Below are 13,853 nucleotides of genomic sequence, written 5' to 3' on the forward strand. Positions count from 1 at the left end.
ATCTATATTTTAATTTAACGTTATCGCATATTACTGATATCGCGTTTTTGCTAAACTCTATTAATCCAATAGCATTTATCTGCTGCATTTTAAAATTCTAGTTAGTTTACGGCACAACTTAAAAATAGTGAGAAGATATTTTAGACGAATTACAGATAATGCTATGGTGGTAATCAGATGAGAAGAAGAGTTTTCTGCCTTACACAAGGGCTCTTTTTATTTTCTTTTTTTTCTGAGAGCAGCTCATCTTACGGTGCAGCTCAGGGTTCAGCAAAGTCGTTGTTTGAAATCAGTTTAGCAGAGCAGCCAACTGAAACCGTGCTGTTTTTATTGACGTCAACTACATCACAACAGAAGTTTAAACGAATAAACGCTGGTAAACAAGGCGCAGTTGGCTTTTTCTTTTTGCCGCTTTCACGCTGCTGCTGCTAACGACGTGTCCAGTGGTTTGCTAGCAACAGGTGCAGAGAGAAGAGCTAAAGCCGAGGAAAGAGCGAAACACCGACGTGTGGGACGGTACGATACGACCAACTCAATGGGGACTTCGGGTAACTTAAAATGATATTTTTGGAACAGTTTCTTTACCAGACTTGACAGTTGCATTCGGGACTGCGTTAATTAATAAGGCACTCCAAATTGTAACGCCAACTGTCTCTTTTGTTCTGCGTGGTGGAGGCTAAACTTTGGCTAATTTACCAGTTAGTCGTGTCCAGGTGGTGATGTGCTGTACAGCTTGAAAAAGACATACAGTATGAGGCAGTAGCATTAAATGTGGTAGTTAGCATGCAGTTCCAAGTTAACCAAGATGGCGCTAGGGGAATACATTTTATGACATGACTTCAACTACCATCACCTGTTATTACATTTTGTAAAATTGGCAATGGGATTTTCTGTTCAGACACAGGTAAGGACTTAGGAACTTTGAGTCAACTTTCTGCTGATGCAATGTAATTAAAGATGTGTTTTTTTTAATGCTTGATTTGCTCTGAAGTCTGTTTTACACTACTTGTACTGCAGCTCATAGAACACAGATTAGAAAGCTGATTAGTGCATTGGTATTTATCGCAAATAATATTCAGTTGGTCAAAACTAAAGTCATGTCCATATATCATTTGTTATTGAACAGTGTCAAACATTGATGCACTTCTTTAATATTACATTTAACTGTTTAAAGTTTATGACCTGTAGCGGGCAACTGTTATGTTAAAAATAAGGGGATGCACTAAGAGTTCACCTAGTGATAAACTAATTTGTACCAGTATTCCTCTCAATCATCAATTGCAACAACAGTGCTTTCTACTGTAGTACATTTTTACAGTCTTCAGCTATCTCTTTTATAACAACTTGTTCGTCCTGACAGAAGTAGGTGGTACATCATCGTTTCATTTGGTGCAGAAGAAGAGTAAAATGGTGCACTACATGCTCCTGGATACGCCTGGAGCATGGTGAAGTAAACCTGGCTTAAAAAAAAAACAACAACATTTATAACCACTGTCATGATACTCGTTTCATCTGATTGGGGTCTTAAGCTCGCTATCGCAAAGAAAATCTGTGTCATAATACACTCTCCTTGTTGTTCGGTTCAGGATGTAATTTGTTGCCATTGTTCTAATTGTCATCTTGTTTACCCCTTTTGCTGTGTTTCCAGACAAAGTAGGCAAGATGAACCAGGAAGATGTTTTGGAAAAGCTGAAGAAGGATGTTCGCTCCTTGCTTATTTCATCTAAGATGGGACTGGACCCTGATCAGCTGAAACGGGACTACTTCATCATGCTGGGACATCCAATGCCCTTGAAACTTCTGGGCTTCAGAAGCGTTATGGATATGGCTAGGGCCATGCCAGATGTGGTGTCCGTTAACACCAGGCCAGATAGTACCCAATACTTAAAAGGTAGTCTTTTTATTTTTTTTATGCATTAATACTGTTTAAGGATTTTTTTTTTAAAAATGTTACTATATTACTGTCTGAGGCCAAGATCCTTATTTCTGTTTTTGTTGTTTTCACACACCGACTCGAGTTTTATTCTTTCTTTCTCTCACTTTGGCCTCCTTTGTCATAGCTGTTAGTGGAGAGTCTACTCGAAACATCGAGGAGCTGGTGGCCAGACAGCGTATATCTAAAACAGGCAAGAAAGCCAGGAGAGGAGGTTTCAGCTACTTCTCCCCTCACTACCTTCATTCCTCTCGGTCTTTGGTACTCCCCAGAAGAGGCTGTGCTCCCCCATCCCTTCCATCCCAGCTGAGGGCACAGCTCCGCCTTCTGCTCTCCAAGGTATGACGTAAAGGTTTTCTGTGCAGGTTGGTTGTAATTATCTATTATTTCTCTCACCAGGTCCATTGTGGGTGGTCTACATTATAAGCTGGACTGATTAAGCCTGCTGAAGTTTGAATGACACTATGTAATCCGACCTGCTTTTTCCCCGAAATGTGACAAATTTGCGCAAAGAAATGCAGAGATTGTTGTTTTTTAGGCTTCATAATGTCTTAAATGTTTGTATTGATTTTGCCGTGCAATATTGACATAGATCTCTCAAAAGAAGAGAAGTAAAGGCCCGGTTAGCTTTTTTGTTAACATTCTTTTCTATTTTTGTTAATTTTAACAAAATAGTCTCTAACAAAATGTTGCTGTCATTGCCATCTCATTTGGAGTAATGCTGTTGCTGCTCTCCCAGGGTCCACTTAGGGTGTCTGACCTAGAGGCCTTCTTCTTTCGCGCCTTCGGCCACCCGCTGCGTGTCCACAGCTATGGCTTCTACTCCACTGGAGAGATGCTGGAGGCAGCGGCGGACATGATCGTCATCCAACAAAGCAGGCTTGGCTCAGTTTTGACCCTTAGGGAACACATGGTCCCCAGGCCACTGCTTTGCCCCGCCAGCTCACCAGGGTTGTTCGTGTCCATTAATCCAGGATCGCCTAGAATTCACACACCAGCCTCCAGAGGGCCAAGAGTTGAAGTCCAGACATCAACAAAACCTCCAGGTGTGTTTTTCAAAAGTTGGGTTTATCTAGACAATAAATACATCACAGACTTGCTGTTATCTTTTGCAGTAGTCTAATTCTTTTGAAACATCTTATTGCTCTCCAGCTAATCTTTTAGTGAGTTCTTTTGACCGGCCTTCTACTCAGACTACCTTGTGCTCAGACCATAATGAGTCAACAACTGTCAGTGGCAAGTCAGAAATGGCTGAAAAGATTCAGGAAGCCACACCTGTGCCTTGCCAAGACGGTCAGCTCTTTCATAAGCGCATCCTCAAGGTTTGTTTTCAGTTGAAAGGTGGTTTCAGATAGCTTGATAGTTGCATTTGAAAGACAGGTTATCTAGGGAAATGGCTAGGGAAAACTATTTTGTGTAAAATTATCTATTGTAAGCAGTTATCTTTTTGTGTCTCTCTTTTTTGTCTTTTTTTTGAAATTTTACATCAGCTGGAGGAGGAGCTTCGTCAGCAAATCCTGGAGAATGGAGTTGCTGGCACCATCAGTCAGGAGCTGAAGGAGAAGCTCCAAAAGGTCAGACTTCACGCTAATTTATGAACACGTCTATTTCTGTTATGCAGTTGCGGCAGCAAGTGTGTAAAGCAGTAGGTGTTGGACTCAGACTGTGTGGGTACCTTCAAGTTCACCTGCTATCGTGGTTCATGTGTATGCAGCAGCTTGAAGTGCAAAAGGGCTGGGTGAAGTGGATTATAAATCAAAACGTGATGATTTCATACATTTTCTCTCAGTCTGTCGCCTCTCTGGTCTCATTGCTCTTTAACAGCTGTCAATCACAGTCATGGATGACGACAACAGCTCAACAAATGAAATGACACTTCTGTAGGAAATCAAAATGTTGTGTGGATGTCGCACATCTGTACAACATGAACAAATAGCACCACAAATCTGCAGCCAGTGGCATATTGTGTGTTTTTCTTCATTTTGATTTGTGCGGTGAAGATGGCAGTAAATAACAAAATGTTAATGAGGCAGTTTATTTTACTACATCATATCATCCAGAAACTAATGTGCTCATTTTGGTGACTTATTTTGGTGATCAAATTCTGTGTTTGTAAGTGTGTTTTAATGAGACAGTTTTAAAATGAAACTCGTCATGTGTCAATAACCCTCTGCAGGTGGTAAGGCAGAAGACTGGTGGATTAACGGTTCACGATCTGCCTGCTGAGTATAAGGTAAACAGAATATACATGTTGTTTTTAACCAAACTAGTCATGCCTTTGGTAGTCTGAAACCTCTTCATCAAAAGAGGAACTAGATCAGTGAACAACAGAATTTCCCTCTGGGGAGTATTTAAGTCTAATTTTCAGAACCAGCTAAATCTAAGTTGTTGGCTCCGAGGTTCTGGTTGTGTGTATTGGTCTGCTTTCAGATGTGAAGTAAATTATAACTCAAGACAATAACCAAGATGCTTTATGTTATTGTTGGAGTCTCACATGTGGTGCTTTACGCCCTCCAGAGGCTTTTTGATGAGGACTTGCCACTGCTACAGAGCGGCTTTGTCAGCGTCACAGAACTTGTTGGTGCCCTGAGCGACATTTTCCACCTCGAACCAGCAGGAGGTGACAGTGGACATGACTGGATAATCATGAACATACAGGACAGTAACAATACACAGCCAGGTGGGATAATTAATTTGGTAGCATCACCAGTTAATGCTTCTGTAGATGCAAATGTTATTTTTATGTTGGTTTTCTGTTGTGTTGTTTTATTTTAATTGCCAATAACCCATTTCCCTCCAGTTTGTGTATATTTTTGTCTCAGTATCACTAAGGCATCAATCTATGTTTTTTTTTGGCAGTTAGTGTGTTCCTCACCAATGCCCTGTAACAAAGCATTCTCGTTGCATAGTTGGCTTTACGTTAGACAAGAAATATGTTCTTTATTTTCTAGAATCAAAAGAGATTGAGAATTTTATTGATGGTGCAAAACTGCCAACTACAAGCTACTACCTAAGTGGAGGAAAATCACCTTGGGAGGGTAAACTGGAAGAAGAGAGCGATAATATCACAGCAGAAGATACGGATGAGGAGTGGAAGACGAGTCATATTACCAAGACCAAAGAAATGGTCTGTAACAAAATGTTTGTGGATGTTTTTTTTGTTGTTGTCTTTAGCCATAATAGAAGGGACGAGCCCAATATTTTGATCTCAAAATTCATATTCAAATACCACTGTAGCGATCGGATATTCGGGTCCAGCCATACAGTGTACAATAATGATTTTATCTCTGTGTACATCTTTGACAACTGTAGAATATACTGAATGTATAGAAAACCATTGTTATGTCATGCTCACAGCACACACTTTGCTTTTTCTCTCTGTCTATCTCCAGAACTGTGATTTGTACCCTGGCATTCAGTTACACTGCAGCCCTGCTGTGCCCCTGGACGCCCTGCAGAGCGAGCGTCTCAAACCACCGACCCGCCGTGCTGCCCGAGAGCTTGTAGAAGTCTTGGTTGAACACGTGGAGTCACCTGGACATTTCTACATCCGCTTTAGTGGGAGTGAGGAAGCCCAAGCTATGGAGCAGATGATGATGGAGATGAGGTGGTGCACATGTTGGTACCAGCGTAGTTTGTATTTAAAACATCAGCTTACATTGACTTTCTCCGTCTTTTTCTTCTCCGCTTGTCTCCAAGGCGATGTTACAACTGTCGTGATGTGTCGGAGCGCTACCGCTTACCTGAACAGTTTGTCCGACGGGGTCAGGTCTGCTGCATATCACCCACAGGAATGTGGGTCTACCGGGTGGTGATCCATCAAGTCATCAGCCCCACACAGGTTGAGGTGTACTATGTGGACTTTGGAGTCATGACAGTAGTGCAGAGCGCCAATCTCAAATTCCTCAAGTAGGTGCACATCAAACTTGTGAGCATTTTAGTGTTACGAAGATGACAGATGAGTGTTTTGTTGTATTTTCTACAGTATATCTGTGTGTTTACCAGGTCAGCTTATTCAGTTCTTCCAGCACAAGCTGTTCCATCATCTCTTGCTGGAATTAAACCCACCACTGTAAGTTTTCAGTTGGTATAACAATGTGTTTGATGTTTTTTGACAAATATGAGCCTTGTTACGAAGATTTGCACTGACCTTTTGTTATTGCTAGTGTGTCCACTGCATCCGGCTGGCCCGTAGCACTAAAGACAGTGTTGAATGTCATGTTTCTGCATACATTCGTCTTGTTTCACCTCATTGATGAAATTTTGCTTGTACATATCACATTTCAACTAATTGAGAAACCGTTCTTTTCTGTGGTGTTTAGAGAACAAGCTTGATGGGACAAAAATGTGTCTTGTGCATGAGTCCCAAATAGCAAAAAACTAGCTTGTAGTTAAAACTGTTATTAGTGTTTTTATTTTTATTCCAAAATTCACCATCAGCTTATTTTCACAGTGCATATCACAAAACTACAGTATAGGTGTATTATTAAAACAAGTTGGATGTGTCTTAACAATGTAGCTGCCGCTCAGTGCTGTTCTAATTCATTTTCATTAATGAGTACCGTCATGGTTGGTCTCTCACAGGGAAGCTGGACTGTTGAGGCCACAGCTTCTTTCCGGAAACTGTGCTCTGATCGCACCCTGGTGGGTGCTCTGGATTGTTACACTGGAGATGTGCTGCAGCTCTACCTGTGTGACACAAATACTGATAATGACATCTATAGCCACCATGTTCTGCTGAGCCAAGGCCATGGGAAAGCCTGTAGCCCTGTGGACACCGCAGCAGTGAGCCACACACTTGAGAATTTGTATTATATTTGTATTACAGCAGTATTTGAAGTTGACAGATGTCTGTTTTTATATGTCAAAGCTGTACCTGGTGAAATATTATTATTGTCAAGTCTTTATTCAGTATACTACACCATTGTATGAGTTATCTGATAAATAATTAATACAGGTACTAATAGTAATTATGCAAGTAATGTTTTAAATTCATGGTTAGTTGTGAGGGAATTCATTGTTCCTGCTGTTGTAGTTGTGTGTCCAGATCACGCCAGTAAGTCTCTACTTGGGAACGGGAATGATTGACCTGCCAGAGGTAGAAATGGAGGCGATTTCATCCCCCACGCCCGCGGACAACCTTCAACAGTCCATTTTGGCCACGCTGAAGGTAGCACAGACACATTCTACAACCGAGCCATGCTTGAAAAGAAGTTGTTGCCGTAGTGGTGGATTGATTTTGGGAAAGTTGCGGAAATTGTCGGATGTAGCCCCCACAATTGCGGTGCTAAAAAGCTGTCGGGGTCGAGCAAGTGTGCCGTGCTGTTGAACAATCTGACACACAGTTCTTATGTAGCATACCAAAGCTTAGCACATCAGAGACCTAATTCCTGTTGTTTTATGTATAGCCAAAAAAAATCAGTGTCAGTACTGGGTTATTTGAATGCTAGTGGTGGATTTGCACTGTCTCTTCTTTCCCTCCCCCTCTCCTTTTCATTTTCCTCCCCAGTCTTTTAATATTGCTGTAAAGCTCTTATTCTCCACTGTCCATAGCTCTTATCTCACCAGCCATACTGTCACCGCTGCAGGCCCACTGCAGATGGACACACACACACACAAATGCACTCAGTGTATGCACTCAGACTAAATACACACATCATCTCGCTGAAGGGGCAGTTGCAGTCCAATACTGCTTAATGTATAGCCACACTGTTGGAAGGTCACAGCTTGGTTGGACAGTAAATAAGATGAGAGCCAATCAGTGGGCGGTTTAATGGATATTGGATTACAAGATTGTCTCTCTCTTATGTTAATGAGTGACAGGTTGTTAAAGTGAACATACAGGAAAGAGCATGTTACAGTGCTGCTGTCTACACTGTTGAAAACAGTCCATCCCAGCAACAGTGAGGTGGAGGCATTATGTTTTTGGATTGTTCACCCATCTGTCTTGTTCATGTAAACGTAATATGTCAAGGGTTGTCTTGAATTAATTACTTCAGAACTGACACAAATGTTCATTTCGACTCAAGTATGAACTGTTTAGATTTTGACGGCCAAACATCAAGGTCACTGCGACCTCAGTTCATCACACTCTTGTAAACGCAGTAAATCAGGAATGACTTGAGAAAATTTCGTTCCGACTGTTGCAAACATGCACTTGGTTGCAAGGTTTTACTGATTAGACTTTAGTGATGAATGGTCACTCTTACCTTAAAAAAATGTTTATGACCAAGAAGGTCAAGATGTCACATGCTAATTATTTAACTTAGTTTAGCAGAAAGCAGGCAGCCAGACCTTTTAGTGGTGCTTTCCTAGCTGTCAATTATTTATATATTTTTTTTACAAATGAGCAAAAATACTATTTGTGGATGGACAAATTCTTCGAAATTCAGTATCGGAGCTGTTATACAAAACACATGAATTGGCACAATGTTCTTTTGCTCTAAAATAATCTTCTGATTACAGGAATTTATCCCGATGATCATAGTGGAGCTCCCATTAAAACTGGATCACAGCTGGCAAATGTCAAAGTTGAAGCTACATGGAGCCATGCTTTATATAAAATGGGGAAAAATGAAAAGAATATTTTCTGTCTTCTAACAAAGATGCAACATGTGTCTCTGAATACCTACTTTGATGCAAACTTGCACACCTGAGCAAATAATCACTGTCGCCTGCTCGGTCTGGCAGATTCTCATGGTATCTTTTTTGTGTTTCTTCTAGATGATTTATATGCAAGATGACTGTCTAAAAAGTTTCTTAATTTAAAATGAGACTTTTGTAGTTTCTTCTAATGCTTTATAACCTCCTTGCCAGTGCACACACTAAATCAAGGACCACTAGGATAATTTTCCAGTATTCCAGAGGCATGTGCACAAGCTGTCTGTGCCACATAAAGTGTTGAGTCAGGACTTGAAACGGTGATATCATAGGACATGGGACATACATGTCTAGTATGCACAATTTGTATGAAAAAGTAATAATTATTAAATGACAATGCTGTATTTATCAAGAAAATATTTAGGTTACGTGTGCGACAGTGGGTGTAAACAAAGAATTGGACTTAGGTTCACACCAATACCAATCAGGAAAAATCACCTTTATCGACTCCAATCCCATTCTTAGGATCAAACAATCTCTATATGTATGTAAAAGACACGGGAGTGTTTTTGGTGTTGCAGGTTGAAGAGGATGAACTGCCTGCACTGGAGTGCATCAGTGAAAATGAGGTCATCCCCCACGTCCAGGTAAGACCAGCTGACTCTGAGCTGATCCACAGGAACACAACCACTGCCTTTATTCAATGTGTTCTCAAACAGCTGGACTTTTAGCTTCTACACAACAATTTCTTATGATATAGTAGGGTTCACTGCATTGGGTTTAATTCTGTATGAGTTCTGATAGTTTATCTTGTATATGGCCCTTTTGGTAATCAAAGCTGTAATTCCTGAATAGGGTTAAGGATAAACAATTTACATGGGTCATCACAGTGTATCCATGAAAATATACTTTACTATGCTTAGGTATTGTAACTTTGTTTTGAATTGGTTATACTGCTCTTTTCACTGAGAAAGCCTAATTTATATGCAAGATGAATGGTAACAAATTCACATTGTTTCATTTTTATGTGTTCAGGGTGAAGGGGACAACCCGTTCAGAGCTCTGTTCAATGTCCAAACCCCCAAAAGTAATGAAGTAGCCTGTGGGTCGACCAATGAACATCCTCCTACCAGTTCCCCGTGTTCCAACACCAGCCCTCTCGCTCCTCCAGATCTGATTGAGATGACCTGGGCTCACTGTAAAGCTGATGTTGAAGTAAGATGAATCATTTAACTGAAGTAAAATTGTGGTGGATTAAGGTTTTTGTAAAGCTCTTCTGTTAGCCACTTGAAACAAAGGAATAAGTAAAAGTTGTTTTTTTGTTCAGTAAAGAAAATTTCATCTGTTCTCAGACAGTGAGCGTGACTGCTCCACCAACTCCATCCAGCAGTAATTCCAGCCACTGCTGTCCGACACCAGAGCCAGTACAGCAGCAGCCCTATGTCACTACCCCTCCAATGGTCGAACCATCTCTGATCCTGAGGACGCTGAACCTCCATACTCCTGACCTGGCCCCGACCCAGGACTGCTTTCCAGGTACACACACACACGCATAGATTTATTTAACACCAGTGTGAATATTAATCATGCACAATAAAACACAACCTGCAGGAACAGTTTGAATTAAAACTGCAACTGAGTTATTGAAAAATAAGCACTTTGCCTGTTTGTTGATTCAGTTTGATTTACTGTGTACATATATTTGCAAAAATAATTTTCCCATATGAATTTGTTGTTGAATATTATTTTCTATTATCATCTTGTGTAATTTCTTGTTAACCTCTGTAGTTTTGAGGCATTCGGTAGAACTAGTGATTTCCAAGTATTGTTGTGCCTGTTTTTCCTTCCCCTGCATCTATTAGAAAATTTGTCCAAAAAATTGTTCCCATAATACTTTGGTTAATGTGAATTTTGGTACCAACTCAACCCCTGTTGTTTTAGTCTTTTATTTGTTTACATCTTGGCAAGTTATCACCACTAAATGTAGCTTGGTTCAAAAATACATTATGCTTAAACTTACATTCAAATTCCTCACTTGACTTTTATCATTGGTAAGAGCAGTAAACATTTCCTACTATTGTAGAATGGTAACATGACTGAACTAATGTCCTATTGTACACATAAAGCTTTAGTTTTCTCTCTTGCACACACACTCATTTTCTAACAGGATTAAATAGTGACCTTCATTAACCTGCACATGTACACTCATTCGCTCCATCACTCTCTCTACCATACACGCAGAGAAAAGCCTTCAATGAAATTAGTGTGTCCATGGATGCAGAGAGGACGTATTGATTTCCACCCTGCTGCTTGCAGTGGTGGATGTACCTGCAGTGAGAACCTGACACAGATTCAATTAGACCTGTTACCAGAGCTATTTGACCCAACGAGCTGCTTTCATTGCATTTGTCCTGATATCGATACACTGCTGCTCGACCATGCTTTCACTTGCACCATGTTAGTGAAAAAAAGCAATGCAGTGGATTAAGGAAGATTTAACTACAAATGGCTTTTTGCAGGCCGTAGCGATGCAGCGTGCTGCACGCAAACCGCACAGATCCAGATGAAAACACAAGCTACAAACGAGAATTAGAACAAGACGGATTAGAAGAAATGTTTGTGTGTATTTTGAAAATGTGTGACTGTCCCACAGCACAGTTCAACAACCTGCTGACTATATTGCCTGTAGTTAGATCAGTTCTTTCTCTCCATACTTGTCACTTTTATATTTTGTTTCTGACCATGCTTGCTGACTTCCCTCAGAGACCTGACATTGCAAAACAACTTGACTCAGAAAAACATCTACTCTTACAGTTGCAAAGTCTGCATTTGTGCCTTGTCACAATTATCTTGCATTTATCTTGATTTGCCTACAGCTCAGTTTGACAGATAGCAGCCTTGTTTAACATGAAGGGTCAGTGCTCCGCTTGTTGTTGAGCTGCTGCTCTGAATAGTCGCTGCAGCCTATAGAAAGAAATGAAAATGACAGTTTCCTGTGTTGTTAATTTTCAAATTATGGAGTCTCTTATCCTTGTGCCTACACTGAAGGTGTAACATGCAGATAGTACAACACTACGGCTCCATTATAGTCAATGAAAGCGTCTACACCAGGTGTATGAGCTGCACTTGTGTGCCTTCTTAAGTCTCATAGAGATATGCGCTGAAAATATTTTTATGTGAGGTGTGTGCGACCCTGTTACACAGAAGTTTCTCATAAAGTGTCTGTGCTTTTTAAAATTGTATAAACTATCAGTATATGGGAAATGACAATTTTGTATCAAGGTTGTTGCTAGAGGTACGAACCCGTAGGCTGTGGCCTACTTTCCATTTGCCAATCAGATACGCGACATCTGGTCACGTGACTCCCGGTAGACGCTAGCGGTACGGACCCGTAGCATCGGTACTACAGGTACGGACCCTAAACCTAACCCTAACCCTAACCTTTGCTTACCTTTAACAGTTTGCAGTGGCTAGCAGCTTCTTGACTCGCGAGACTCTCGTACGGGTCCGTATCTGTCTGGCAAATGGAAAGTGCCGTATCCGTAGGCCACAGGCTACGGGTACGGGTCCGTATCTGTAGACACTACCTTGTATCAAACGGGGCAAGTCTTGACTGCAATGACGACATTTACCAATAGATACCAGCTGATGGTATCTTAGTCCTGTTAGTTCTTACAGAGTCTACTGTGGTCTGCAGGTCTTAACTTACCCGTATTACACAAACTGATGAAAAACTATGACGGCAATCCAATAAAGAAAGCTCAACTTCTTGTTTTGCCCCAACTTTAGGCTGTATGCGCACTGCAAGTGTAGCCAGTAAAAAGATCCATTCTGTAGCACATCCACTCTGCTGATGGTCCGCATACTTCACACACTCAGTGTAGCCACGAGGTTAGAGTTACACCAGATAAGAATCTTGCTTTTGTGGATATCCAGTGATGGTTTTTTTACTTTGCTACTGTGGCATTCTGGTGAGCTGTTGAAGTCCTCATGACAGCCTGTCAGGTGTGGATACAAACCCAACAAACACCTCTGACCACAGCTCACAGTAGGAGGTGTTGAGATGACCTTGTAGTCTGGTGTTGCTACTTCAGGTCCTCCACTGTGAAGTACAACAGTAGCACAACAGATGTTCCTACTGACACAAGAGTAAAATAAGAAAATGTATTATTGGATATTAAATTGAAATGAAATATGTGTGTCATTCTTTTTCCAGGTGTGCCTGCTGCTCCCATCTACTGGCGTCACTCTGGCTTTCGGTCTCCTTTCTTTGGGTTCAGGTAGGCCATGCCTCCTACAGCTGCTCCAAAACTACTGTCAGACCAACTGCATGAAGGACTTGTAACAAAAACGGAGTGTTTATTCTTGAAGAAATACATTTATTATCATTTATTTTTTCAGTATTTGAAAATGCAGTTTAAAAGTCATTTTGTTTGCAATGACCTGAGTTCTGTACAGACTTTATATGTATTTTAAAGTAGATCTGTTAAACTCTTTTGTTCGACTCTGTTTCAAAGTTTGATGTTGGTGTAATTGTAGCACTTTTCTAACAGACTAAATTACAGGAAATGGTTAATTGTGAATAATATTGCAAAGGCTTCTTATTTTAAAAATGTTTTATTATTTTCTCAAAAGCCATCAAGATGTTAGATGTGAAAAACAGTTTCATTTCCTTATACTCAATTATATTGCTGTTTTGAACAGGTTTACCATTTCAGATACTGTTATACTGAACAAAAATGATAACATGTAAGTCATGACAAATGCAGTTTTATTTTGGATAATAAATCTGATTTGATTTCACTATTTTAATTTTTCAGTTTGTATGTAATTGTTAGCTGTAGTAATGACCACTGTTTTCATCAGAGATCGTCTGAGGTGCTGTGTAGAATTTGGTTGTTTATATATGGTGTGAAACATGTTTAAGACTTAAAAATAAGAGCAGTGCAAATAATTAGTGTTCATGCTCATGTATTCATCCGTACAATACGTATTTCATCCATAGTCTCCCACCACAAATTTACTGTTGGTCTGACGTTGGCGATCCCTTTCCTGCACTGTCACCAGCCGCTCATGGTTGGTTTTTAATGAAATGCCTCAAACTGTTAAATGCGAACACACTGTACTAAGATGATGGCAATAAATTATTATTATGAACATATGAACTTGAGCACTCCCATGTAGCACAAAGCAGCGCTTTGACTTAACACAGTCTCACGCAGCCTTTAGTGTAGCTTTAATCTTGTTTTCATACTGAATTCTTCATAGTTTTGTAGTTCAGAAAATGTCAAAAGCCCCAGCACAAATTTTCCCTGATGTT

The 13,853-nt window shown here is 40.4% G+C and overlaps 1 protein-coding gene across 1 annotated transcript; it reads left to right on the forward strand.

Moving 5' to 3' along the window:
* Positions 1-1,662: 1,662 nt before the first annotated feature.
* tdrd5 (tudor domain containing 5) lies at positions 1,663-13,336 on the forward strand. The gene is made up of 17 exons (XM_051947634.1): positions 1,663-1,891; positions 2,061-2,272; positions 2,673-3,047; positions 3,268-3,274; positions 3,335-3,507; positions 4,110-4,166; positions 4,451-4,613; positions 4,885-5,060; positions 5,326-5,540; positions 5,633-5,842; positions 5,939-6,005; positions 6,518-6,718; positions 6,969-7,103; positions 9,115-9,180; positions 9,569-9,748; positions 9,886-10,069; positions 12,750-13,336. The coding sequence occupies exons 1-17, from the start codon at positions 1,663-1,665 to the stop codon at positions 12,815-12,817; spliced, it is 2,718 nt and encodes a 905-aa protein (XP_051803594.1). The 3' UTR covers positions 12,818-13,336.
* Positions 13,337-13,853: the final 517 nt, after the last annotated feature.

This window comes from Acanthochromis polyacanthus, chromosome 4, assembly GCF_021347895.1.
Source record: "Acanthochromis polyacanthus isolate Apoly-LR-REF ecotype Palm Island chromosome 4, KAUST_Apoly_ChrSc, whole genome shotgun sequence".
Taxonomy (NCBI): Eukaryota; Metazoa; Chordata; class Actinopteri; family Pomacentridae; genus Acanthochromis; species Acanthochromis polyacanthus.